We start from the raw sequence: 21273 nt of genomic DNA on the forward strand, positions 1-21273 counted from the left end.
GGAAGTAAAAAGTGACCACAGACGGGAGAGACGGGCAGAAGAGAGGGTGAAGCCAATTTGTAATCTAGTATGCTGGAAGGAAAGGGGAAGAGGGCAGGGAGCTGGATGGGAGGGTCAGAGTGAGAAAGGGAATGGACATGTGCTGGTTGGAAGGAGGAAGAGAGGGACTGGATGGGATCCTGAAAGAAAGAGTCAGAAAGAAGGGGAGTAGAGAGATCTGGAAGAGACAGTTACTGAATGGAGAGTGGGAAGGGACAGGTGCTGGTTGGAAGGAGGAATAGAGGGGACAAATACTAGAAGGAATGGTCAGAGAGAAGGGGCAGGTGCTGGAAGGAAGAGTCAGTGAGATGGGTTAGAAAGAGGACAGATGGCGAAAGGAAGGTGGAAGAGAAGGGACAGACTCTGGAAAATAGGGAGAGAGAAGGGAGAAAGGGGCAGACATTGGATGGAAGGGGAAAGAGTGCAGGCTGGATGGAAAAAGTAGAGGAGGCACACACTAGGTGGAAGAGGGTTAGGGGCAGATACTAGATGGAGGGGGGGGGGAGAGGGGCATCCTATTATTTCACAGCTTTTTTTGCTAACTCTCCCCCCTTTTCCAGCACCTTCTCTTTCCTCCCTACTGTACAGCACCTTCTTTCTATTTTCACTCCTCTACCCAGTATATTCTCTCTTGTTTTCTCTCACCCCCTCCAGCATCTCTCCCTAACACTCCATCCAGCTGGATGGAAGGGGATAGGCCTCTAAAGGGGTTGAGTGAGGGCAATTGCTGGCTTGGAAGAGGGAGGGAATATTGGAGGATGCTAGACATGAGGTGAGTAGGAAGATGGGGGAGATGCTGGACAAGGGGGAATAAAAAAACAGAGGGGGGTACTGGACATTACACAGAGATGAGGACCAAGAAGGGGTATGCTGCACATGGGAGGAGTAGGGATATAGGGGAGATGCTGACATGGAAAGGAGAGAAGGACAAGGATGAATGCTGCATATGAGGGGGGAGTAGGGTGTCAGGGAGAGGTGCTGGATGGAGGTGAGGGAAAGAGGACATCCTGGACGGAGGGGGGTAAGAGAAAACGAAAGAGAATATACTGGTCAGAGGAGTGAAAATAGAAAAAGGGTGCTGTACAGAAGAGAGGAAAGAGACGGTGATGGAAGAGAGGGGATAGCAAAAAAACAAACAAACTATGAAATAGGATGAAGAATGGGAGGGCTGGAGTAAGGGAGATGAAAACTGTAGGCAGATGTGGTTAAAAAATAAAAAGGAAGATTGAAGACTGAGTAGTAAAAATGAATGAAGTCTAAGAGGCAGAAAACTAAATGAAGGAAAGCTGAAAGGAAAAGATCAATTCAGAGGTGGATATAGGAGAGAAAGTGAAGAAGGCAGGAAGGGAGAGAAGAAGTGGCAGATGAACCGGAGATCATGTGAAGAAAGTTAAGAAAAGCCAAAAACTGGAGACTGAGACAAACATGTTGGGAAAAAGAAAACAAAATGACCTTACAACAAAGGTAGAAAGAAAACATTTATTTTTAATTCACTGAATGGAAAATGTCAGTTTTACAGTACGTTTACACTGCTTTCTTTATATTTTGCAGAGTGCTGTTTTGATTTCTCTTTCTCTAGTGTTGCAGTGTGGATTCTTGGGTTTTAAGTTTAGTCTACATATTCATATTTTAACTTTGTGGTAATTTATTCTGTACCTGGCAAGGGTGTTCAGTGTTTGTGACTGAGGCCAGGTACTCTGTTTGCACCTAGTTTCTGTTTAAGCATCTGTAAAAATTCAACTTGTTCCAGTTTTCTAATGGGCATATTGATGTTCTAGTTCCTACTGTAGTATTTCCTGTGTTGCATTTTTCTAGATAAGGTCTTTGTTGTGTTACTTCTGTAAATCAGTGGTGTTATGGTCAAGTAGATTATATAGATTTTGAGTGACTTTTGTAAGCTTTGTATTACAGGTACAGCTGTTCCTCGGTAGAGTACAGGGGCGTTCCTGCTAATGGTGTCACCAGACTCATGGCTGAAGAATGGAGTGTTGGTTCTCCTGAATCACAGAGGAAGGGCCAGCGCCAGTGGCACCAGCACTGCACTCTTCAGTCATGATCATGACAACACTAGCAGCACGAGCACTCCTGGTTGACATAGTATGAAGTGCAGCTAAGTGCTAAAGAGCCAATGTGGGGTGAGGATACTCTAAGTTAAGAGCGTGAATGGTAAATGACTGCAAATACTTTGCTTCATAGGTCAGGAAAAATTCAGTGAAAAATGTTTGGGCAATTCATAATGTGTTACCGAGCAGCATTCTTAGATGACTATCAGCTAACTAACCATAACAAAAATAATATCAATTTTTCTATTGTGCAATGCGTTTCTCCACTACTAGGGAAGTAGACACATACTCATACTGTTTCCTGTGGTTTCCAATTTAACTTCTGCTAGTTCAGTTGTGTGATCGTTGCTGGCGCCTATTTTACAAAAGTCTGCTCCCCCTGACCTTAAAACCTAGCTACGCCTCTGATCAGCATGTGTTTTATACGTTTGCTGAGGCCTCCTTTTACCGCAGCTGGTAAAAGGGCCAGTCTCGCTTTCCTTCAGGAAATGGCTGGGCAGAAAGTAAAGCACTTGCTGTGTGGCCATTTCAGGGGGAGAGGAGCCCTTACTGCCACCGATTGAGGTGGGGGTAAGGGCTCCTGCGCTAACCCGGCGGTAACCAGGCAGCGGGCAGCACTGCCTGATTACTGCCAGGTAGTATCCGGCACTACAAATTTGTGTAGCACCAGAAATGACGGTGCGGTAAGGGTGGGAAGTACTGCCGGGCTGCTGTGGTAGCCCGGCAGTACTTCCTAAATAGCAAGCAGTAAGCCCAAATTGGGCTTACTGAGGAGCCCTAAGTGACTTGCCCAAGTGAACAATAAGCTACTGTAGGATTTGAACCTGGGCCTTCCAGTTCCCAGTCTGCTTCTAATGTCTATTAGCCAACAGGCTACTCCTTCACTCCAAGTTATGGCATATAAAAAAGATTTTGATGTGAACAAAGGTATTCTCCTGATGCAGTATTAGTGAAACATGGGCCTTCATTGGGATTGTTGTGAGATACATACCCTAAACCTTTAATTTATTATTAAGATAAAGATGATATTTTCATCACCGATATAAAAATAGAAATAAATGGTGAAAAAGGTGTTTGTAACAAGGAGTTTGTTGGACGAATGATTATAACTCATGGCTCAAGACTTTACTACCTTGTAATAGCAGAGGGCTATGAAAGTTCTGAGGTCTTTTTTTTTTCTCTTTTTAGTGTACTAGTTCACCAGTTTCCTATAGGCAATATTTTAAAGTATTGATTAATTTGTTATTATCGCCACACTTGCTCTTGTCTCAAATGAATGCACATACCTAGTAACTATTAAGTAATTTCTATTTGACATGAGCCCTCATTTTTTTCAGGCATGTGAACATACGGCAGGTGTGTTATCTCTGCCTAATACTCATCTGCTGGCAACTGAGCTCTCCAGGCTTCTAGCAGTCGAACTCAGGAAGAAAATATCAAACAAGCCTGCAGGTAATAAAACAATGTGCTAAAATGTATTAATATTATATGAGGAAACAAACTTTGGGGCCCTTGTACTAAAGCTTGGCACATGCTAACAAACAGCGCTAGTAGCGTAGCCACAGGTGGGCCTGGGCCCATCCACTTAGGGCTCAGGCCCACCCAACAGCAGCACATATTTAGTGCTAGCTAGTGGGGATCCCAAGCTTCGCCAGCTGAAGACCTCCCCCTGATGGTGCTGAAAACACTGCTTCCTAAGCTGCTGATACTGGCCTCATCGCATTGGGGGGGAGGAGAACACTTGGTGCCAGGGGCGTAACTGAACTGCGGCAGTAGGGGGGGCCAGGACCAGAGTGAGGGGGCACATTATAGCCCCCCCCTGCCACCGCCGCCGCCATTGCCGACCCCCTCTCCCCAGCCGCTGCCATTGCCAACCTCCCCCCGCCGTTGCTGTCGCCTACCTTCGCTGGCGGGGGACCCCAACCCCCGCCAGCCGAGGTCTGCTTCCTCCTGCCGCTGCCGGCTGCCTTTAAAAGAATTCCTTCAGCTGGCGGGGGACCCCCAATCCCCGCCAGCCAAGCCGAGGTCCTTTCATTTCTTCCACTGCAGTCTGCAAAGCTGGCGCCGAAAGTTTCTTCTGAGTCTGACGTCACCCATTAGCCCACTGTTGTAAATTAATTTTTCTTATTTGCGTCTTGCCTAAAACTATTTGAAGCTCATTCCACATTTTAGTTAGGGATCTATATGTCATTATATTAAATTTATGAATGACATTATATTAAATATATACAGTGGCTTGTAAAAGTGTTCATACCCTTGTACATTTTTCACGTTTTCTGTCAAGAAAATTCAAGTCAAAATGCATTAAAATAGGAGTTACAATTTCTTTAACAACACTGACTGTAGCAGGCAGAATCTTATCTTACTTTGTTTTATCTTATACTAGTAAAAAAGGCCCGTTTCTGACACAAATGAAACGGATGCCAGCAAGGTTTTCCTCGGAGTGTGTATGTTTGAGTGAGTGTATGTGAGAGTGACTGTGTGTGAGAGAGAGAGTGAATGTGCGAGTATGTGTGTGTGAGAGTGTATGAGACCAAGAGAGTGTGTGAGTGACTGTGTGTCACATAGAGAGTGAATGTGATACAGTGTGAGACATAGAGTGTGTGAGAGACAGTGTGTGAGAGTGAGAGAGAGAAAGACATTGACTGCAAGAGAGAGAGAGAGTGTGTGTGTGAGAGAGAGAGAGAGTGTGTGTGTGTGTGACAGAGATACCTCCCCCCCTCCCTCCCTCCCTCCCTCCCTCTCTCTGGTGTCAGGCCCCCCCTCTCTCTCTGGTGTCTGAACGTTACTGTGCAGGACGCTCAGGGGTGTGCTGGTAAATTTTTAACAACAGGCTCTTTCTCCGGACGTAGCCAGCTCTGCAGTTGGAAGGGCCAGGGGTGGGAGGGGGAGCAACACTTGCCTTTCTCTCCTCCCTCCCTTCCTTCCTGCAGGCACACTAGGCATACCTTTGCTGGCAGCCAATAAATGGACTGCCACCACTCCCAACGTCTTGCTCTGAGCAGCATGCTGGAACTTCTCACACATGCTGGAGAAGTCCCAGCCTGCTGCTCAGAGCTGGAAACAAGGAGTAGGGAGCAGCAGCAGTCTATTTACTTGGTTGGCAGGGCTCAGCATCCCCACCAGCAAAGTAAAAGAGAATTCAGCAAGGGGCCCAAGCCCACATTTTGGGAGCCAGTTGTTAAAGTAGCCATGGAGGGCCCTACTTTAACAACCGGCTCCCAAAATTCTTAAAAACTTAGCAACCGGCTCTTGCGAGCCTGTGAGAGCCTGCTCCAGCACACCACTGAGGACGCTGAGCTCTGGCTGTGCTTCAAGGAACTGACCAATCCTATTTAATAGAATGCACCTCCAACATTCTGAAGCCGAGAAACCTCGTGTGGTTGGTCACTTCTGCTTGTGATGAACCCGGAAGTACGTGATGTCAATTCAGGAGATGGATACAGGGAGCAGGAATGCCTCAGCCATGCAGTGAGCTTCAGAATGTTGGAGGTGCGTTTTATTATATAGGATATTTCTAGTCCATCGTCTCCCAAAAAAGCACAAAGTGGATTACAAAAAAGAAATAAGAAAGTCACTGAGAAAAATCACAATAAAACATAAAATCAAATAGTCATTGAGAAAAATTTCAATAAGAACTTAAAATATAAAACTGCAAAAGAAAAAAATTAACGACCTGAATATTCAGTGCTGGCCAATCTCAGACCCATGTTTGGATATCTCGCCAGATAAAGTAGGACTGCCTTTTTGCCAGACATTTACCCAGTTAGTGGTCTGTAAATTGCCTCCTGACCACCCGCACTAGCCAGATAGTGCTGTGGTGGTTTCCCCAGATTTCAGTAGCACTGTCTGCATACAATGGTGGAAATAAGTATTTGATCCCTTGCTGATTTTGTAAGTTTGCCCACTGACAAAGACATGAGCAGCCCATAATTGAAGGGTAGGTTATTGGTAACAGTGAGAGATAGCACATCACAAATTAAATCCGGAAAATCACATTGTGGAAAGTATATGAATTTATTTGCATTCTGCAGAGGGAAATAAGTATTTAATCCCTCTGGCAAACAAGACCTAATACTTGGTGGCAAAACCCTTGTTGGCAAGCACAGCGGTCAGACGTCTTCTGTAGTTGATGATGAGGTTTGCACAAATGTCAGGAGGAATTTTGGTCCACTCCTCTTTGCAGATCATCTCTAAATCATTAAGAGTTCTGGGCTGTCACTTGGCAACTCGCAGCTTCAGCTCCCTCCATAAGTTTTCAATGGGATTAAGGTCTGGTGACTGGCTAGGCCACTCCATGACCCTAATGTGCTTCTTCCTGAGCCACTCCTTTGTTGCCTTGGCTGTATGTTTTGGGTCATTGTCGTGCTGGAAGACCCAGCCACGACCCATTTTTAAGGCCCTGGCGGAGGGAAGGAGGTTGTCACTCAGAATTGTACGGTACATGGCCCCATCCATTCTCCCATTGATGCGGTGAAGTAGTCCTGTGCCCTTAGCAGAGAAACACCCCCAAAACATAACATTTCCACCTCCATGCTTGACAGTGGGGACGGTGTTCTTTGGGTCATAGGCAGCATTTCTCTTCCTCCAAACACGGCGAGTTGAGTTCATGCCAAAGAGCTCAATTTTTGTCTCATCTGACCACAGCACCTTCTCCCAATCACTCTCGGCATCATCCAGGTGTTCACTGGCAAACTTCAGACGGGCCGTCACATGTGCCTTCCGGAGCAGGGGGACCTTGCGGGCACTGCAGGATTGCAATCCGTTATGTCGTAATGTGTTACCAATGGTTTTCGTGGTGACAGTGGTCCCAGCTGCCTTGAGATCATTGACAAGTTCCCCCCTTGTAGTTGTAGGCTGATTTCTAACCTTCCTCATGATCAAGGATACCCCACGAGGTGAGATTTTGCGTGGAGCCCCAGATCTTTGTCGATTGACAGTCATTTTGTACTTCTTCCATTTTCTTACTATGGCACCAACAGTTGTCTCCTTCTCGCCCAGCGTCTTACTGATGGTTTTGTAGCCCATTCCAGCCTTGTGCAGGTGTATGATCTTGTCCCTGACATCCTTAGACAGCTCCTTGCTCTTGGCCATTTTGTAGAGGTTAGAGTCTGACTGATTCACTGAGTCTGTGGACAGGTGTCTTTCATACAGGTGACCATTGCTGACAGCTGTCTGTCATGCAGGTAACGAGTTGATTTGGAGCATCTACCTGGTCTGTAGGGGCCAGATCTCTTACTGGTTGGTGGGGGATCAAATACTTATTTCCCTCTGCAGAATGCAAATAAATTCATATACTTTCCACAATGTGATTTTCCGGATTTAATTTGTGATGTGCTATCTCTCACTGTTACCAATAACCTACCCTTCAATTATGGGCTGCTCATGTCTTTGTCAGTGGGCAAACTTACAAAATCAGCAAGGGATCAAATACTTATTTCCACCACTGTAGGTGCCGCTGAAACTCTGGAGATCACCTGGCTAGAACGATTTAACAGAGCCTCTCCTGCCTGGTTAAATCATTTTCAATATGGGCTGATCATACTTGTCAAGTGTCCAGTATGCTATAAGTGTTGTAACATTTTCGGCCATAGAAATCCAATTAGTAGGCTTAATGTGTAAGCCATGATCATTATGCAGTTTAGTGTTAAAATATTTGATAGGGTATGGAACAAGTAACTATGGGCCCCTTTTACTAAGCCACGTGGAGGGCCATAATCGAATGGGGCCAGCCATCTATAAGGGCGGCCATCTCTAACGCCGGCTCCGTCAAGCAGCGTACCCGACTATATTATCAAAACAAGATGGCCGGCCATCTTTTGTTTCGATAATACGATTGGGAACTACCAAATCTCAACATTTGGCCTGCCCTTAGAGATCGCCAGCATTAGAGATGGCCGCCATTGGTTTTCGCCGATAATGGAAATGAATGGCAGCCATCTCAAACCCGGCCAAATCCAAGGCATTTGGTCGTAGGAGAAGCCAGCATTTGTAGTGCACTGGTCCCCCTCACATGCCAGGACACCAACCAGGCACCCTAGGGGGCACTGCAGTGGACTGCACAAAATGATCCCAGGTGCATAGCTCCCTTACCTTGTGTGCTGAGCCCCCCAAATCCCCCCCAAAACCCACTCCCCACAACTGTACACCACTACCATAGCCCTTAGGGATGAAGGGGGGCACCTACATGTGGGTACAGTGGGTTTTGGGGGGGGGGGTTGGAGGGCACCCATTTACCACCACAAGTGTAACAGGTAGAGGGGGTATGGGCCTGGGTCCGCCTGCCTGAAGTGCACTGCACCCACTAAAACTGCTCCAGGGACCTGCACACTGCTGTCATGGAGCTGGGTATGACATTTGAGGCAGGCATAGAGGCTTGCAAAATAATGTTTTTTTATATTTTTTTTGGGTGGGAGGGGGTTGGTAACCACTGGGGGAGTAAGGGGAGGTCATTCCTCATTCCCTCCGGTGGTCATCTGGTCAGTTGGGGCACCTTTTAAGGCTTGGTCATGAACAAAAAGGGACTAAGTAAAGTCGGCCAAATGCTCATCAGGGCCGTCTTTCTTTTTTTCCATTATTGGCCGAAGCCGGCCATCTCTTAACCATGCCCCCGTCCTGCTTTCACTACCCTGCCGATATGCCCCCCCCTTGAACTTTGGCCGGCCCTGCGACGGAAAGCAGTTGAAGCCAGCCAAAATCGTCTTTCGATTATACCGATTTGGCTGGCTTTAGGAGATGGCCGGCCATCTCCCTATTTGTGTCGGAAGATGGCTGGCCTTATTCGAAAATAAGCAGGATAGGTGCCTACGCGTGCCCAACACGCGCCAAATTGGAGTTACTGCCCGATTACCTTTTGGACCCTGCAGTAATTTCAGTTTTGACTTTCGTCCGCTAAGCGTTTCTGAAAAATATATTTTATTTTCTGGTGCGCTTAGCGGACGCATGCCAAGTGGTATCTGAAGCACATAGGTCATTACCACCCAAATTCTTTACCACTAGGTTAGTGGCTGGCGGTAAAGTCTCAGACCCAAAATGGACGTGCGGCAATTTTGATTTTGCCACACGTCCATTTTCAGTAAAAAAAAAAAAAAAAAAGAGGCATTTTTTGCAGGCGCGCTGAAAAATGGATTGCGTGTCCAAAACCCATGCCTACACTACCGCAAGTCATTTTCATTGCGCCTTTGTAAAAGGACCCCTATTCTTTTTAATAACTCCCGTGCTGTTGCATTCTGCATAAGATTATATGACAGCTGTATTCTTTGACAGAGAACTCAGAGTTTTGATTTCAGCCTTGTATTGCTAATACATTTTCATAATAATGAATTCTGCTATTCACATGTTTACATAAGAACACAACCATAGTTTACTACTACTACTACTTAACATTTCTAAAGCGCTACTAGGGTTACGCAGCGCTGTACAATTTTAACATGGAAGGACAGTCCCTGCTCAAGGAGCTTACAATCTAAAAGACAGGTGTACAATCTAAAGACAAGTGTACAATCTAAAAGACAGGTGTACAATCTAAAAGACAGGTGTATTAATAAATAAGGTTAATCATGTGGTTGCTGAGTCCATTATGAAGTAAAGGTCAACAGATATTATTGTCTGTAGTTCATTTCGTAATGATTGATGAAAGGAGCAACGTTCTCGAAGGCATGTTAGAAATGTGGTAAATTAATCCTATATAAATGTATTGCCTAATGAGAGACAAACATATGTTAATTATTATGAACAAGGTTCCTAGACTGTGCCTGATTGCAAGGGGGCGGAGCATGGGTGGGCATAGGAGTGTCTCTCAATTACACTTGAGGATGGGTATTTTTGATATGATGTCCAAATGGCGAAATAAACGTTTATCAGAAAATGTTTAAAATCTGAAATCCATAATGGAAGAAAAAATTAAACATTTTCCGATATTCAAATATATACACATGAAAAAAATGTTTTGAAAGAGGATGTACCAAAAACTTCCTACATAAACATTCAGAGATAAACGTTTCCGCCAATCAAAAATACACTATGCAAAACATGCAACGGCGGTACTGTCAAACCACATGCCTAGATATTTAAAAGAAGAAACTGGCATAATGGAGATCCCTAAAAGGTAGGGACAATATTTGGCTGTGATAGAGAGCCAATAATCCAAGATGTTACTATGTTATCTGGATTAAGAACACGTCTATGGGAGATAACCAGCCTGTGACACTGAACAAAACATTTTGTAATAGAGGTCGATATTAAAAGATGATGTAGGAAAAATGAGAAAAAAGTATCTGCATAAATGAAGATTGCAATACCAAATGAGTGAATGAGAGTAACAAGGGGCCTAACGTATTGATCGATTACCCAGCCTTCTCATTGACAGCTCATTCAGAATGCTGCTGCCCAGGTATTGACTGCGGGAAATTATTTCAACAAATTTGTTTGAGCTACTTTAGCTGCTTATTTTATTCTGTATTAAGGTTAATTTACTTATGTTTCTCTAAAGTTTTTTTTTGTTACATTTGTACCCCGCGCTTTCCCACTCATGGCAGGCTCAATGCGGCTTACATATACAGGTACTTATTTGTACCTGGGGCAATGTAGGGTTAAGTGACTTGCCCAGAGTCACAAGGAGCTGCCTGTGCCTGAAGTAGGAATTGAACTCAGTTCCCCAGGACCAGAGTCCACCACCCTAACCACTAGGCCACTCCTCCACTCATTAACAAGTAATAATGAGCACTAATTGGTAATAATTAGAATTTACGCACATAACTTGCTAAATGTATTCCGTAATGCACTGCGCCTAAATTCTAATGTGTGCAAGCAAAAAGAGGCATGGTTATGGGCAGGGAAATGGGCATTTTGTGGGCATTCCAAAATTTACATGCATAGTTATAGTATATGGCCCTCTGTGCCTAGACAAGCATCTTTCACTTGAAAGTCACGCAAAATCCACTACAAAGAAAATGTTCAATATGATGTGGATATTGAAATGCGTTAAACCTTATCTCCCCCTGAAAACATTTCGCAACTTGGTACAATCCACCGTACTTACCCATGTGGACTACTGCAACCGTATTTTTATAGGCTGTAAGGCCCAAATCTTGACAAATTTTCAAGACTGTCCAAAACACGGCAGCCAGACTCATTTTTGGTAAATCACGATTTGAGAGTGCATCACCCCTTCGTGAAAAGCTTCATTGGCTCCCTATTAAAGAACGAATAAACTTCAAGGTTCATACACTGATTCACAAGATCATCCATGGAGACTCTCTGAGCTACATGACCAACTTGATCGATCTACCCACCAGAAACACTTCGGAATCCTCTCGGAACTACCTCAACCTGCACTACCCTACCTGCAAAGGGCTCAAGTATAAATCCTCGTATGATTCCAATTTCTCCTTCAAAGGCAGTCAACTCTGGAATGCCCTACCCAGACCCATTCGCTCTATTAAAAAACACCTATCCTTCAGAAAATTGCTGAAAACCCATCTATTTAAGAAAGCTTATCCGAACGTCATAACTTAACCCTATGAATCCACCTATTCATCACCTGATCCTGTGACAATCGGCAATGACTCGGACCACACCTTCTCCAGTTTTTCCCTATGTTCACCCTGACCCTTTCCCTTGATTATCTCAATCTAGCCTAAACTAGCACCTCTTCCTACCTCCTCTAATCCCTCTCCCTTATTATATTACTTATCTACACTTCCCTTTACTCTGCTAAGCTTAGCCTGTATTCTCTGACTGTACTTTGTATTCCTATTACTATGTAAGCCGCATTGAACCTGCTATGAGTGGAAAAGTGTGGGGTACAGTGTAACAAATAAATAAATAAATAAATAAATAAATACATCTATGCATCAGGATGTATTCCACATTTTTGTTGTTGTAAATGGATGCACATAGTTTTAGGCACTGGGATATCAACTAAGCATATTCTATATACCGCGCCTAAGTCTAAGCACCACTTATAGAATACGCTTAGGTGGAAATGTTTTCCGCACAGAATTTTTAAGCGTCATATATAGAATCTAGCCGTTTATGTGTCATAGTTCATATAAACAATTGCTGTCTATGAGTACCTCTTGCTAGGCTTGTACAGTGTAATGAGATTGATTAACAGAAATACACAACCTTGTGATTACAGAGGAAGCTCGACGGGTTGCTAATCAGTTCCTTCAAAGGGAAGGAGAAGCAGAAAATGAAGGATACCTACTGCTCAAATCAGTATATCTACTATCACAGACAGATCACGTAAGTAAAACGTATAGGGCTCGATATTCAAAATGATTTAAACGCCCAGCCACCGATATTCAGTAGCACTTAACTGGACAGTGTTACGGAATGTCCTGGGTGAGAAAGTTGAGGTGTTACAGAGGAAGGAACTTGGAGCTATGTGGGTACTGGCATTGAATATCAGCCATAAATTCTAGCATGGCTCAATGTCCTCCCCTCCTTCCCACTTCCTACCCAACCTCCAGTCAGAATAGGCTCCCTGGGCCTAGCTTAACTCCCTGGTGGTCCATTAGGTCAATAGATTCAGGAACGAACTCCATTCATTCCTTCCCCTAGCGGCTCCATGGTAAAAATGGCCACTGTGACCTCTAGTGGTAGTCTTACGGTAGTATCACTAGTACTTTGAAACTACTGCTAGAGGTCATGGTGGCCATTTTTACCATGGATCTGCTAGAGAGAAGGGTGAATGGGTTCGCTCCTGCTTTCATTTCACCAGTGGACCACCAGGGAGTTAAGTGAGGTCTGGGGGGTGGTGGGAGGGGGGACATGGACACACGTCCTATGCGGGTCACATAAGTTCATCGTTAAAACCTAGCTATTCGAGCAGGCTTTAGGAACATTTAGTGGGTGATCTATTTACAAACAATGCTATTTGTGTTATGCTCTATCTTAATTATTTACCAAGGTATGTACAAAGATGTTTTAGGAATTTCCTTCATTGTATTAGTTGTACTGCCTGTCTCCACCATTTAGTGTTAAGTGTAAGGATGTTTTAGGAACTTTCCTATCTTCATTTGCCTTTCTTTTGTTCCTTTTGTTTTAGTCTGTGCACTGCTTTGACTTGTCAGTCCAGTGTATGTGTGTCTCAGCTGAATATCGGCTGGGACCAGCATAAGGGCCAGGAGCCTGACATACTCCAGTCAGCCTCTGTTTCAGTGCTGATGCTTGGACAAGGCCCAACATTGAATATTCCGCTGCGGGCAGAATTAGACCTAATTCTGCCCACAGAGGAATATTGACAGATAAATACTATTTCCAGGTATTTTTCCAATTACCTTAAATACTTTTCACCAGACCTTTTCAGTGAAAATTATGGGAGTACATTACTGGCATGGGTGGTAAATTTGCCTTGTAATATTTTCCTCCTGTTATACTTCATATCTGGAGTCTGCCTTTTGCATTTACTCATCTGTGTGATACTTGAAGGTATGCATAATGACTCAGATTTATTTTTATTTCTTTGCCCTCAGTCTTTTTCCCCTCTCTTCTGCATGAGAACACATGTTCTTCCCTTTTCTGTTACCTTACCCCACCTACAACTAATGCCATTGCTATCATGTTGGTAAGACTACATTTAAAAAACAATATGTACCGCAAAGATTTGCTTATACTTGCAAGTTTGGTGTCTCCTTCTGGTTTTGTAGCTCTGTAAAGCGTAAAGGAATTGTATGAAATATTAGTTGTATTGTTAGTTTGTAAACACGATGGAAATTACAGAGATCTATTTGATCTAATTATAACTTTCTTAAAGCAATTGTTATCTAGTTATTGATTAAGATACAGGGGTAGGGAGGAGAGCTAAGTGTTGAATTAAGTATGAGAAATTCAATGTATTTAGGTGGGTAAAAAAACAACAAAAAAGAAAAATAACTTGAATAAGGAGAGAGGTCCTACAAGCAGTCAAGATAGCTCATTGCAGTGTGGATACCATTAATTGTGCAGACTAGATGGATCAAGTAGTCTTTTTCTGTTGCTATCTACTATTTCACTATGGGCTTCTTTTACAAAGCCGCTCTAGCAATTCCCGAACAGCAAATGAGAGAAAACTCATAGGAATTGAATGGGCATCCTCTCATTTGCTACACTGAGAATTGGTAGATGCCTTATATTAAATATATATTTTCTACCAAGGGGGCGTTCCTGGAGGTAATTGGCAGCGCGGCCACATTGCCACGCGCTGTCTGATTACTGCAAGAGTAGTGCTTGAGCCCTTAACACCAAGAAAATAGGTGACATTAAGGGCTCAGGCAGTAAATAGGCACGCGTTACTTTTCATATTAGCACACGGGCATTTACTGCCTCATTTTTTTAAAAAAAGGCCTTTTTCCTGCCGCAGTAAAAAAATGGCCCAGCATGTGCCAATTTCACACGCCCACAGTAGCGCAGGCCATTCTTTACCCCGGCTTAGTAAAAGGGCCCTTTACTTTCTATGTTTAGGCTTTACTTATATTTGGAAGTCCTTGCTTCATACGTCACAGGTAGCAGTAGCAAATTCCTTTTTATGCTTCTGTCAGAGTTTTTTTTCCTGACATTGCCCTTTGGGGCTGGGATCTTATACCACCGCAATAGACTTTAAGAGGGAGGGGAAACTTTTTTTTTTGGAGATTATATGTAAATGTTTTATTATTTTTTAGGGAGTGCTCAGGAGCATTTTGAAGACCGGTCTTCTAGATGTTCTGTCACAGTGCCTGTATCTTTTTTTTGCCTTCCCACCTATGCAAGAGAGCAGTAAAGAGGAAGAAAATTCAGAGGACCTGGAGCTACCAGCTCAAGAACTCCTTGTTCAGGTAAGGAGATGATTACCTTATTCTGGAGAGTAAAGGATAGCAGTTTTGTTTTGCATTTGTATTACTTCCAGATCTAATAATCTTAAAACACAGTGTTTTGTAGATACACACCAACACTTTTCAAACATGCATGGAGAATTAAAGATTTTTCCTAGACCAAATGGCACACATAATTAATAAGATATGATCAGTCCTACTGCACATATCTTCATACAATATTGAACTAGATTCACCAGCAATTTGTATGTAAATTGCTATTTGGACATTTTAAACTGGTGAAAACATCCAAGTTTCAATTTTTGAAATGCAGAAATAAGACATTTTACAGTGCAGTTCATCAAAATAGCAAGGAAGTGGGTTGGAGGCATGTTTTGGGTGGGACCAAAATTAGGATTTCCAACAGCGAAAATGAAACAGAAAGAAATGCCCAATTTAAAAAAGAAGGTTTTTTTTTTTATTTAGACCTGTTTCAATCACATCCAAGTAACAAAAAGGTGCTCTGAATGATCAGCTGACCACTGGAGTGATTAAGGCTTGACCACTCTTTAATCCTCCAGTGGATGCTGCCCCTAGGGTTGTCAACTTTTCGGCAAAGAAAAACCCGACATCTGCCTTGTCCCATGGCCGTCAAGAGGGGGGGGGGTGGCAGGGGGGACAAAATTCCCCAGTCCCAGGTCTCCAAGGGGGGCCTGGCACTGGGTTCAGGCTGCTGGTGCTGCAGTCTCCGGTCTCACCTGCCTGCCCTCGTCTCCGTCCGCCACTGGGCCCCCTGTGTTAAAATTGGCAGCGCCTCAGCTCCGTTTGGAAAGGCAGATCACCTCCCTTCGGGCCCTCCTTATGTCCCGTCTTCGCGGAAACCGGAAGTTACATCAGATGAGGGCAGGACAAAGTGAGAGAAGATCCAAAGGGAGGCGATCTGCCTTTTCAAATGGAGCTGAGACGCTGCCGATTTTAATGCAAAGGGCCCGGTGGCGGACGGAGCTGAGGGAAGGCAGGTAGGTGAGACCGGGGACTTCGGCGGGGGTGGGGGTGGCAAGGGCATTGGCGGGGGGGGGGGGGGCGGCCTTGCCCCAGGCCCAGCTTAGTCTCTTGGTGGCCCTGCCTTGTCCCATGCCCCTCCCCTAGTCTCTTGCCACACCCACTGTTGTACCCTTCTCCACCCCACTACTCTATAGCCAATTGTCCGCATTATGGTTGCCATCTCAGAAGAAAAAACTGCTACATGTACATATGTTCTATGATAATTTCACAAACTTGATGTAAGAGAACAGAGCTCCATTAACCAAACCCTGCAAAAAGCAAACATACTCCGCACATATATAGAAAATCTGGCTTAATAAAGCAGCACTAATGTCCAGGACTCAAATAGCAACAATCCCACCTATGAAAAGGCAGCACTCTAGAATACCAATATAGTCCATACTGGAAAATCAGACTGTTATAGCTTCCTACTAGGACTAGGGGGCATGCAATGAAACTACAGTATAGTACATTTAAAACAAATTGGAGAAAACTTTTCTTTACCCAACGCGTAATTAAATTCTGGAATTCGTTGACAGAGAACATGGTGAAGGCGGTTAGCTTGGCAGAGTTTAAAAAGGGGTTAGACGGTTTCCTAAAGGACAAGTCCATAAACCGCTACTAAATGGACTTGGGAAAAATCCACAATTTCAGGAATAACATGTATAGAATGTTTTGTACGTTTGGGAAGCTTGCCAGGTGCCCTTGGCCTGGATTGGCTGCTGTCGTGGATAGGATGCTGGGCTCGATGGACCCTTGATCTTTTCCCAGTGTGGCATTACTTATGTACTTATGTACCTAGAAACTAAATACTAGCAGAATACCTCACAGAAAGTACATGCTAACAGAATACTACACCTTGGTCATATGCAGAAAACACGACAGACCCTCAACAAATCTAAAACATGAGACCACACATCAGTAATAGAGATATAAAAGCAAAAAACTGAACTGGAAACCTCAGGTCGTCAGACTCTGCATGTACAGCAATAGTAGAAATACAAGATATCAGAGAAAAACATATGCCAAAACTGACACATTCCAATTACTAAATTGAGAACAATGTATATATATTAGGGCTGAATATTTAAAGCATTAATAATGCCATTAACGCGTTAAATTTTTTACATGAGTTAAAAGCGCACTTGGCCAAGTCTCCCTTTTTTTTTTATTCCGGCACCTTACCTCTCCGACACTCCGGTAGCCGCCTCTATTCTACGTGCTCCAAGCCTCTCTCTGTAACAGGAAATTTTGTCAGAGAGGGTGGAACTTCCTGTTACGGAAGCTTCGGGTGGGTGACAGTAGGGAAAAGGAGCTTCTGCGTGTAAGGATGAAGAGCTGCTCAATCCCCTATGGATTGTCCTGGAAAGAGAAGATGGAACCTGTAGCCACATGGGGGTTATCTACAGATGGGCACAAATAGAGAAGGTAGACAAGGATCTGATAGAGGATATTCAAAAGATTAGTATGAAAGGGGAGGTGCTACTTTTGGGAGATTTCAACTTGTCTGATGTGGATTGGAACGTCCCATCTGCAGAATTGACAAGAAGTACGGAGATTGTGATGCCTGTCAAAGTGCCTTGCTCAGACAAATGGTGACGGAACCCATGAGGGAAGGGTCGATGCTGGATCTAGTGCTCACGAATGGAGGAAGTGTTTCTAATATCCGGGTGGGTGCCCACCTATGTAATAGTGATCATCACACTTTATGGGCGAAGGCGCAGTGTGGACGCAGAAAATTAAAAGTACTGGATTTCAGATGTACTGATTTTGATAAAATGGGGGAATACCTGAAAAAGGAGCTGTTGAAGTGGGAAGTCGTAGGAGAAGTGGAACATCAGTGGTCAAAGCTGAAGGCTGCTATAAATATGGTGACTGATCTTTACGCAAGGAAAGTAAACAAAACGAAGAGAAGCAGGAAGCCTATATGGTTTTCCAACCAAGTAGCTGAAAAAATAAGAGCAAAAGAGGCTTTGTTCAAGAAATACAAAAGAACGCAACGAGAGGATCACAGAAAAGATTATCGGATTAAACTCAAAGAAGTGAAGAGGGAAATACGGCTAGCGAAAGCGCGAGTGGAAGAAAAAATGGCTAAAGATGTAAAGAGAGGTGACAAGACCTTTTTCAGATATATTGGAAAAAGGAGAAAAGATAGGAATGGAATTGCGAGACTGAAAGATAATGAGAATGGTTATGTGGAAAGTGAGGAGATTAAAGCAAATGTGCTAAACAATTACTTCTTTTCGATGTTCACGGAGGAAAATCCTGGTGAAGGGCCGCAGTTGGCTGCTGAAGGAATATTTGGGAATGGAGTGGATACTGTGCCGTTTACGGAAGAAAGAGTTTATAAACAGCTGGAGAATCTGAAGTTGGACAGAGCTATGGGGTCGTATGGGATACATCCCAGGATACTGAGGGAGCTCAGGGAGGTCCTGGCGGGACCTCTTAAAGATTTATTTAATAGATCTTTAGAGATGGGAGAGGTTCCGTGAGATTGGAGACGAGCGGATGTGACCCCTCTTCACAAAAGTGGAGACAGGGATGAAGTGGGGAACTACAGACTGGTAAGTCTCACGTCGGTGGTAGGAAAAATAATGGAGTCGCTGCTGAAAGAAAGGATAGTTAACTTTCTAGAAGACAACGGGTTACAGGATCCAAGGCAACATGGCTTTACCAAAGGAAAATCCTGCCAAACAAATCTCATTGACTTCTTTGACTGGGTGACGAAAGAACTGGATGAAGGCCGTGCGCTATATGTAATCTACTTGGATTTCAGCAAAGCCTTTGATACGGTCCCCCACAGAAGACTCATGAATAAGCTGAAAGGGCTGAACTTAGGACCGAAAGTGGTGAACTGGATAGAAAACTGGTTGACCAACAGGTGGCAGAGGGTGGTGGTAAATTGAATCTGCTTGGAGGAAAGGATGATGAGCAGTGGGGTTCCTCAGGAGTCAGTGCTAGAGCCCATTTTGTTTAATATATTTGTGAGAGTTATTGCTGAAGGGCTGGAAGGAAAGGTTTGCCTTTTTGCGGATGACACGAAAATAGCCAATAGAGTGGATACCCTGGAGGGAGTAGAAACGATGAGAAGGGATCTCCGAAAGTTAGAAGAATGGTCGAGGGTCTGGCAGTTAAAATTTAATTAAGTATACCAGTTACACCAGCAATTCACTATTAAGTCAAATATTTATGTTATTTCTTAATTTTTATAATTTTTAACTTGCAGTGTTCAGTAATGCTGTAGTGCCTTTTGAACCATATGTTATGTAGTAGGTACTCAGCCGCCAAACATCACAGCACTCGCCCTTCCTTTCCTTGCTCAACAAGACATGTTGTATCTTGAGCTAACAATCATAAATGATATCGTGAACTAGACATTCTTCACTTATCTTGGCTGGATTGATGTGCGGTCTGAATTAACTCCATGTCACCCGTGATTAGTGAGTCGTGATTAAAACCAAGTACTCCTTCGCTATTCCCGACGTGAAGCCACGTTTCACTCTCAGAGCTTTTTCAAGGGAATATATTTCCAGTCTATTGAATAAGCTACAAACATACATCTGTAAGTGCATATAATCTTAGTTGTTCTTATTCATGCTTGTAATTCTATAATAAACAATTGTCTATTGAAAGCTATTTCTCAGCTTACCGGGAGAGATCTCTGTGCTTGTTCCTCCCTGCTATAGTGAACCGGAAACTGTGTGAAATCCTCTTATTTATACATCATTGCTATGGCTGTCCGGTCTCAACAGAAATTGCGTAATCAAAAACCCCTCACCCCTATCTTAAAGGATCAACCATTCTATTTCTTTATTTAAACCTCTGGGGTGTACTGTATCCCAAGTGTATATGAATCTTTGTTCTTGTTGTGTTAAAATAGCGGTGATATCTCCACCCCAGCATAATTGCACCCGAGTTAGCACCATATATTTTAATTCAGATTCTAAATGACCCATATTGTTCCAGTGTTTTACTAATGGAGCCTCTGCTTTGTTGGTCCGTATATTACTAAGGTGCTCCCCTATTCATAATTTCATCTTTCTGCGTGTTTGACCGATGTACCACTTGACACATGGACAGCAGATACCGTAGCATAAATTGCTTGAGACGTATTGCAGTCAGTTTTAGATCATAGATCAAATCTTCTACCCGTGGCTGGATTTATAACACTGTCAACATTCAACGCATATCTACAGTATATGCAGTTCTGACAGCTGCTATGTCCTCTCACTGATAGTGCTGACTGAGTATCTATCTGTTTGAATATCGATAAAAACTCCCCCATGTTTCAGCTTCTTCTATAGGCTGTCCGAGGTCTGTTTTTAAACTGTGGATGCAATTGCAAAACCGGCCAATGTTTTTGTATAATTTTAGATATTGCTATATCTGTTGGTGAAAAATGTAAAACACATTGAAGGGTCTTCGTGGATCCTGTATTGTGTGTGTGCGGGCCAATTAGCCAGTCTCTATGAGCATTTTGTGCTCTCTTTTGTGATTGTTTTATCACTTTATTGGGATATCCTCATTGTTTAAATCTAGTTGTCATTTGTTTGGCATAATACATAAAAGACTTTTTTTCACTGCACAAGCCCTTTACTCGAAGGAACTGTCCCACAGATATACCATTCTTGAGTGGTATAGGATGATGACTTGAATAATGTAATATTGAATTTCTGTCTGTAGGTTTTTTGAATAATGATGTTAATATTTTTTCTTGATGTAATTCTATGTGTACATCCAAAAAGTCTGCTTCATGATGACCTATAGTTGAAGTAAATTTAATGTTTGGATCACATTTGTTGAGTTGGTCCAGAAATATTTTATTCATTCAAACTGCTATTCCAAACAAAAATATCGTCAATGAAACGGCACCATATTATAACTTTAGAAAAGTACTGTAGATATCGAATAGGAGGGGAGAGATTAGCAAGTTCGACTCAGGAGAGAGACCTTGGGGTGTTGGTGTCAGAGGATCTGAAGGTGAAGAAACAATGTGACAAGGTGACGGTCGTGGCTAGAAGGATGCTCGGCGGCATAGAGAGGGGTATGACCAGCAGAAGAAAGGGGGTGTTGGTGCCCCTCTACAAGTCATTGGTGAGGCCCCACTTGGAGTATTGTGTTCAGTTTTGGAAGCCGTATCTGGCTAAAGATGTAAAAAGACTGGAAGCGGTGCAAAGAAAAGCTACGAAAATGGTATGGGATTTGCGTTGCAAACCGTACAAGGAGAGACTTGCCAACCTGAACATGTATACCCTGGAGGAAAGGAAAAACAGGGGTGACATGATACAGATGTTCAAATATTTGAAAGGTATTAATCCGCATACAAACCTTTTCCAGAGACGGGAAGGCGGTAG

General features: G+C 43.5%; 1 protein-coding gene across 1 annotated transcript in view; it reads left to right on the forward strand.

Moving 5' to 3' along the window:
* The window catches only part of WDFY4 (WDFY family member 4), a 593767-nt gene that overhangs the window by 42733 nt on the left and 529761 nt on the right, over positions 1–21273 (forward strand). Inside the window, exons 4-6 of the mRNA XM_030203170.1 lie at positions 3440–3554; positions 12244–12350; positions 14747–14899. Coding sequence (XP_030059030.1) covers positions 3440–3554; positions 12244–12350; positions 14747–14899 — 375 coding nt within the window. The remainder of the gene's footprint in view (positions 1–3439; positions 3555–12243; positions 12351–14746; positions 14900–21273) is intronic.

The sequence above is a fragment of the Microcaecilia unicolor genome, chromosome 5 (genome assembly GCF_901765095.1).
Source record: "Microcaecilia unicolor chromosome 5, aMicUni1.1, whole genome shotgun sequence".
Taxonomy (NCBI): Eukaryota; Metazoa; Chordata; class Amphibia; order Gymnophiona; family Siphonopidae; genus Microcaecilia; species Microcaecilia unicolor.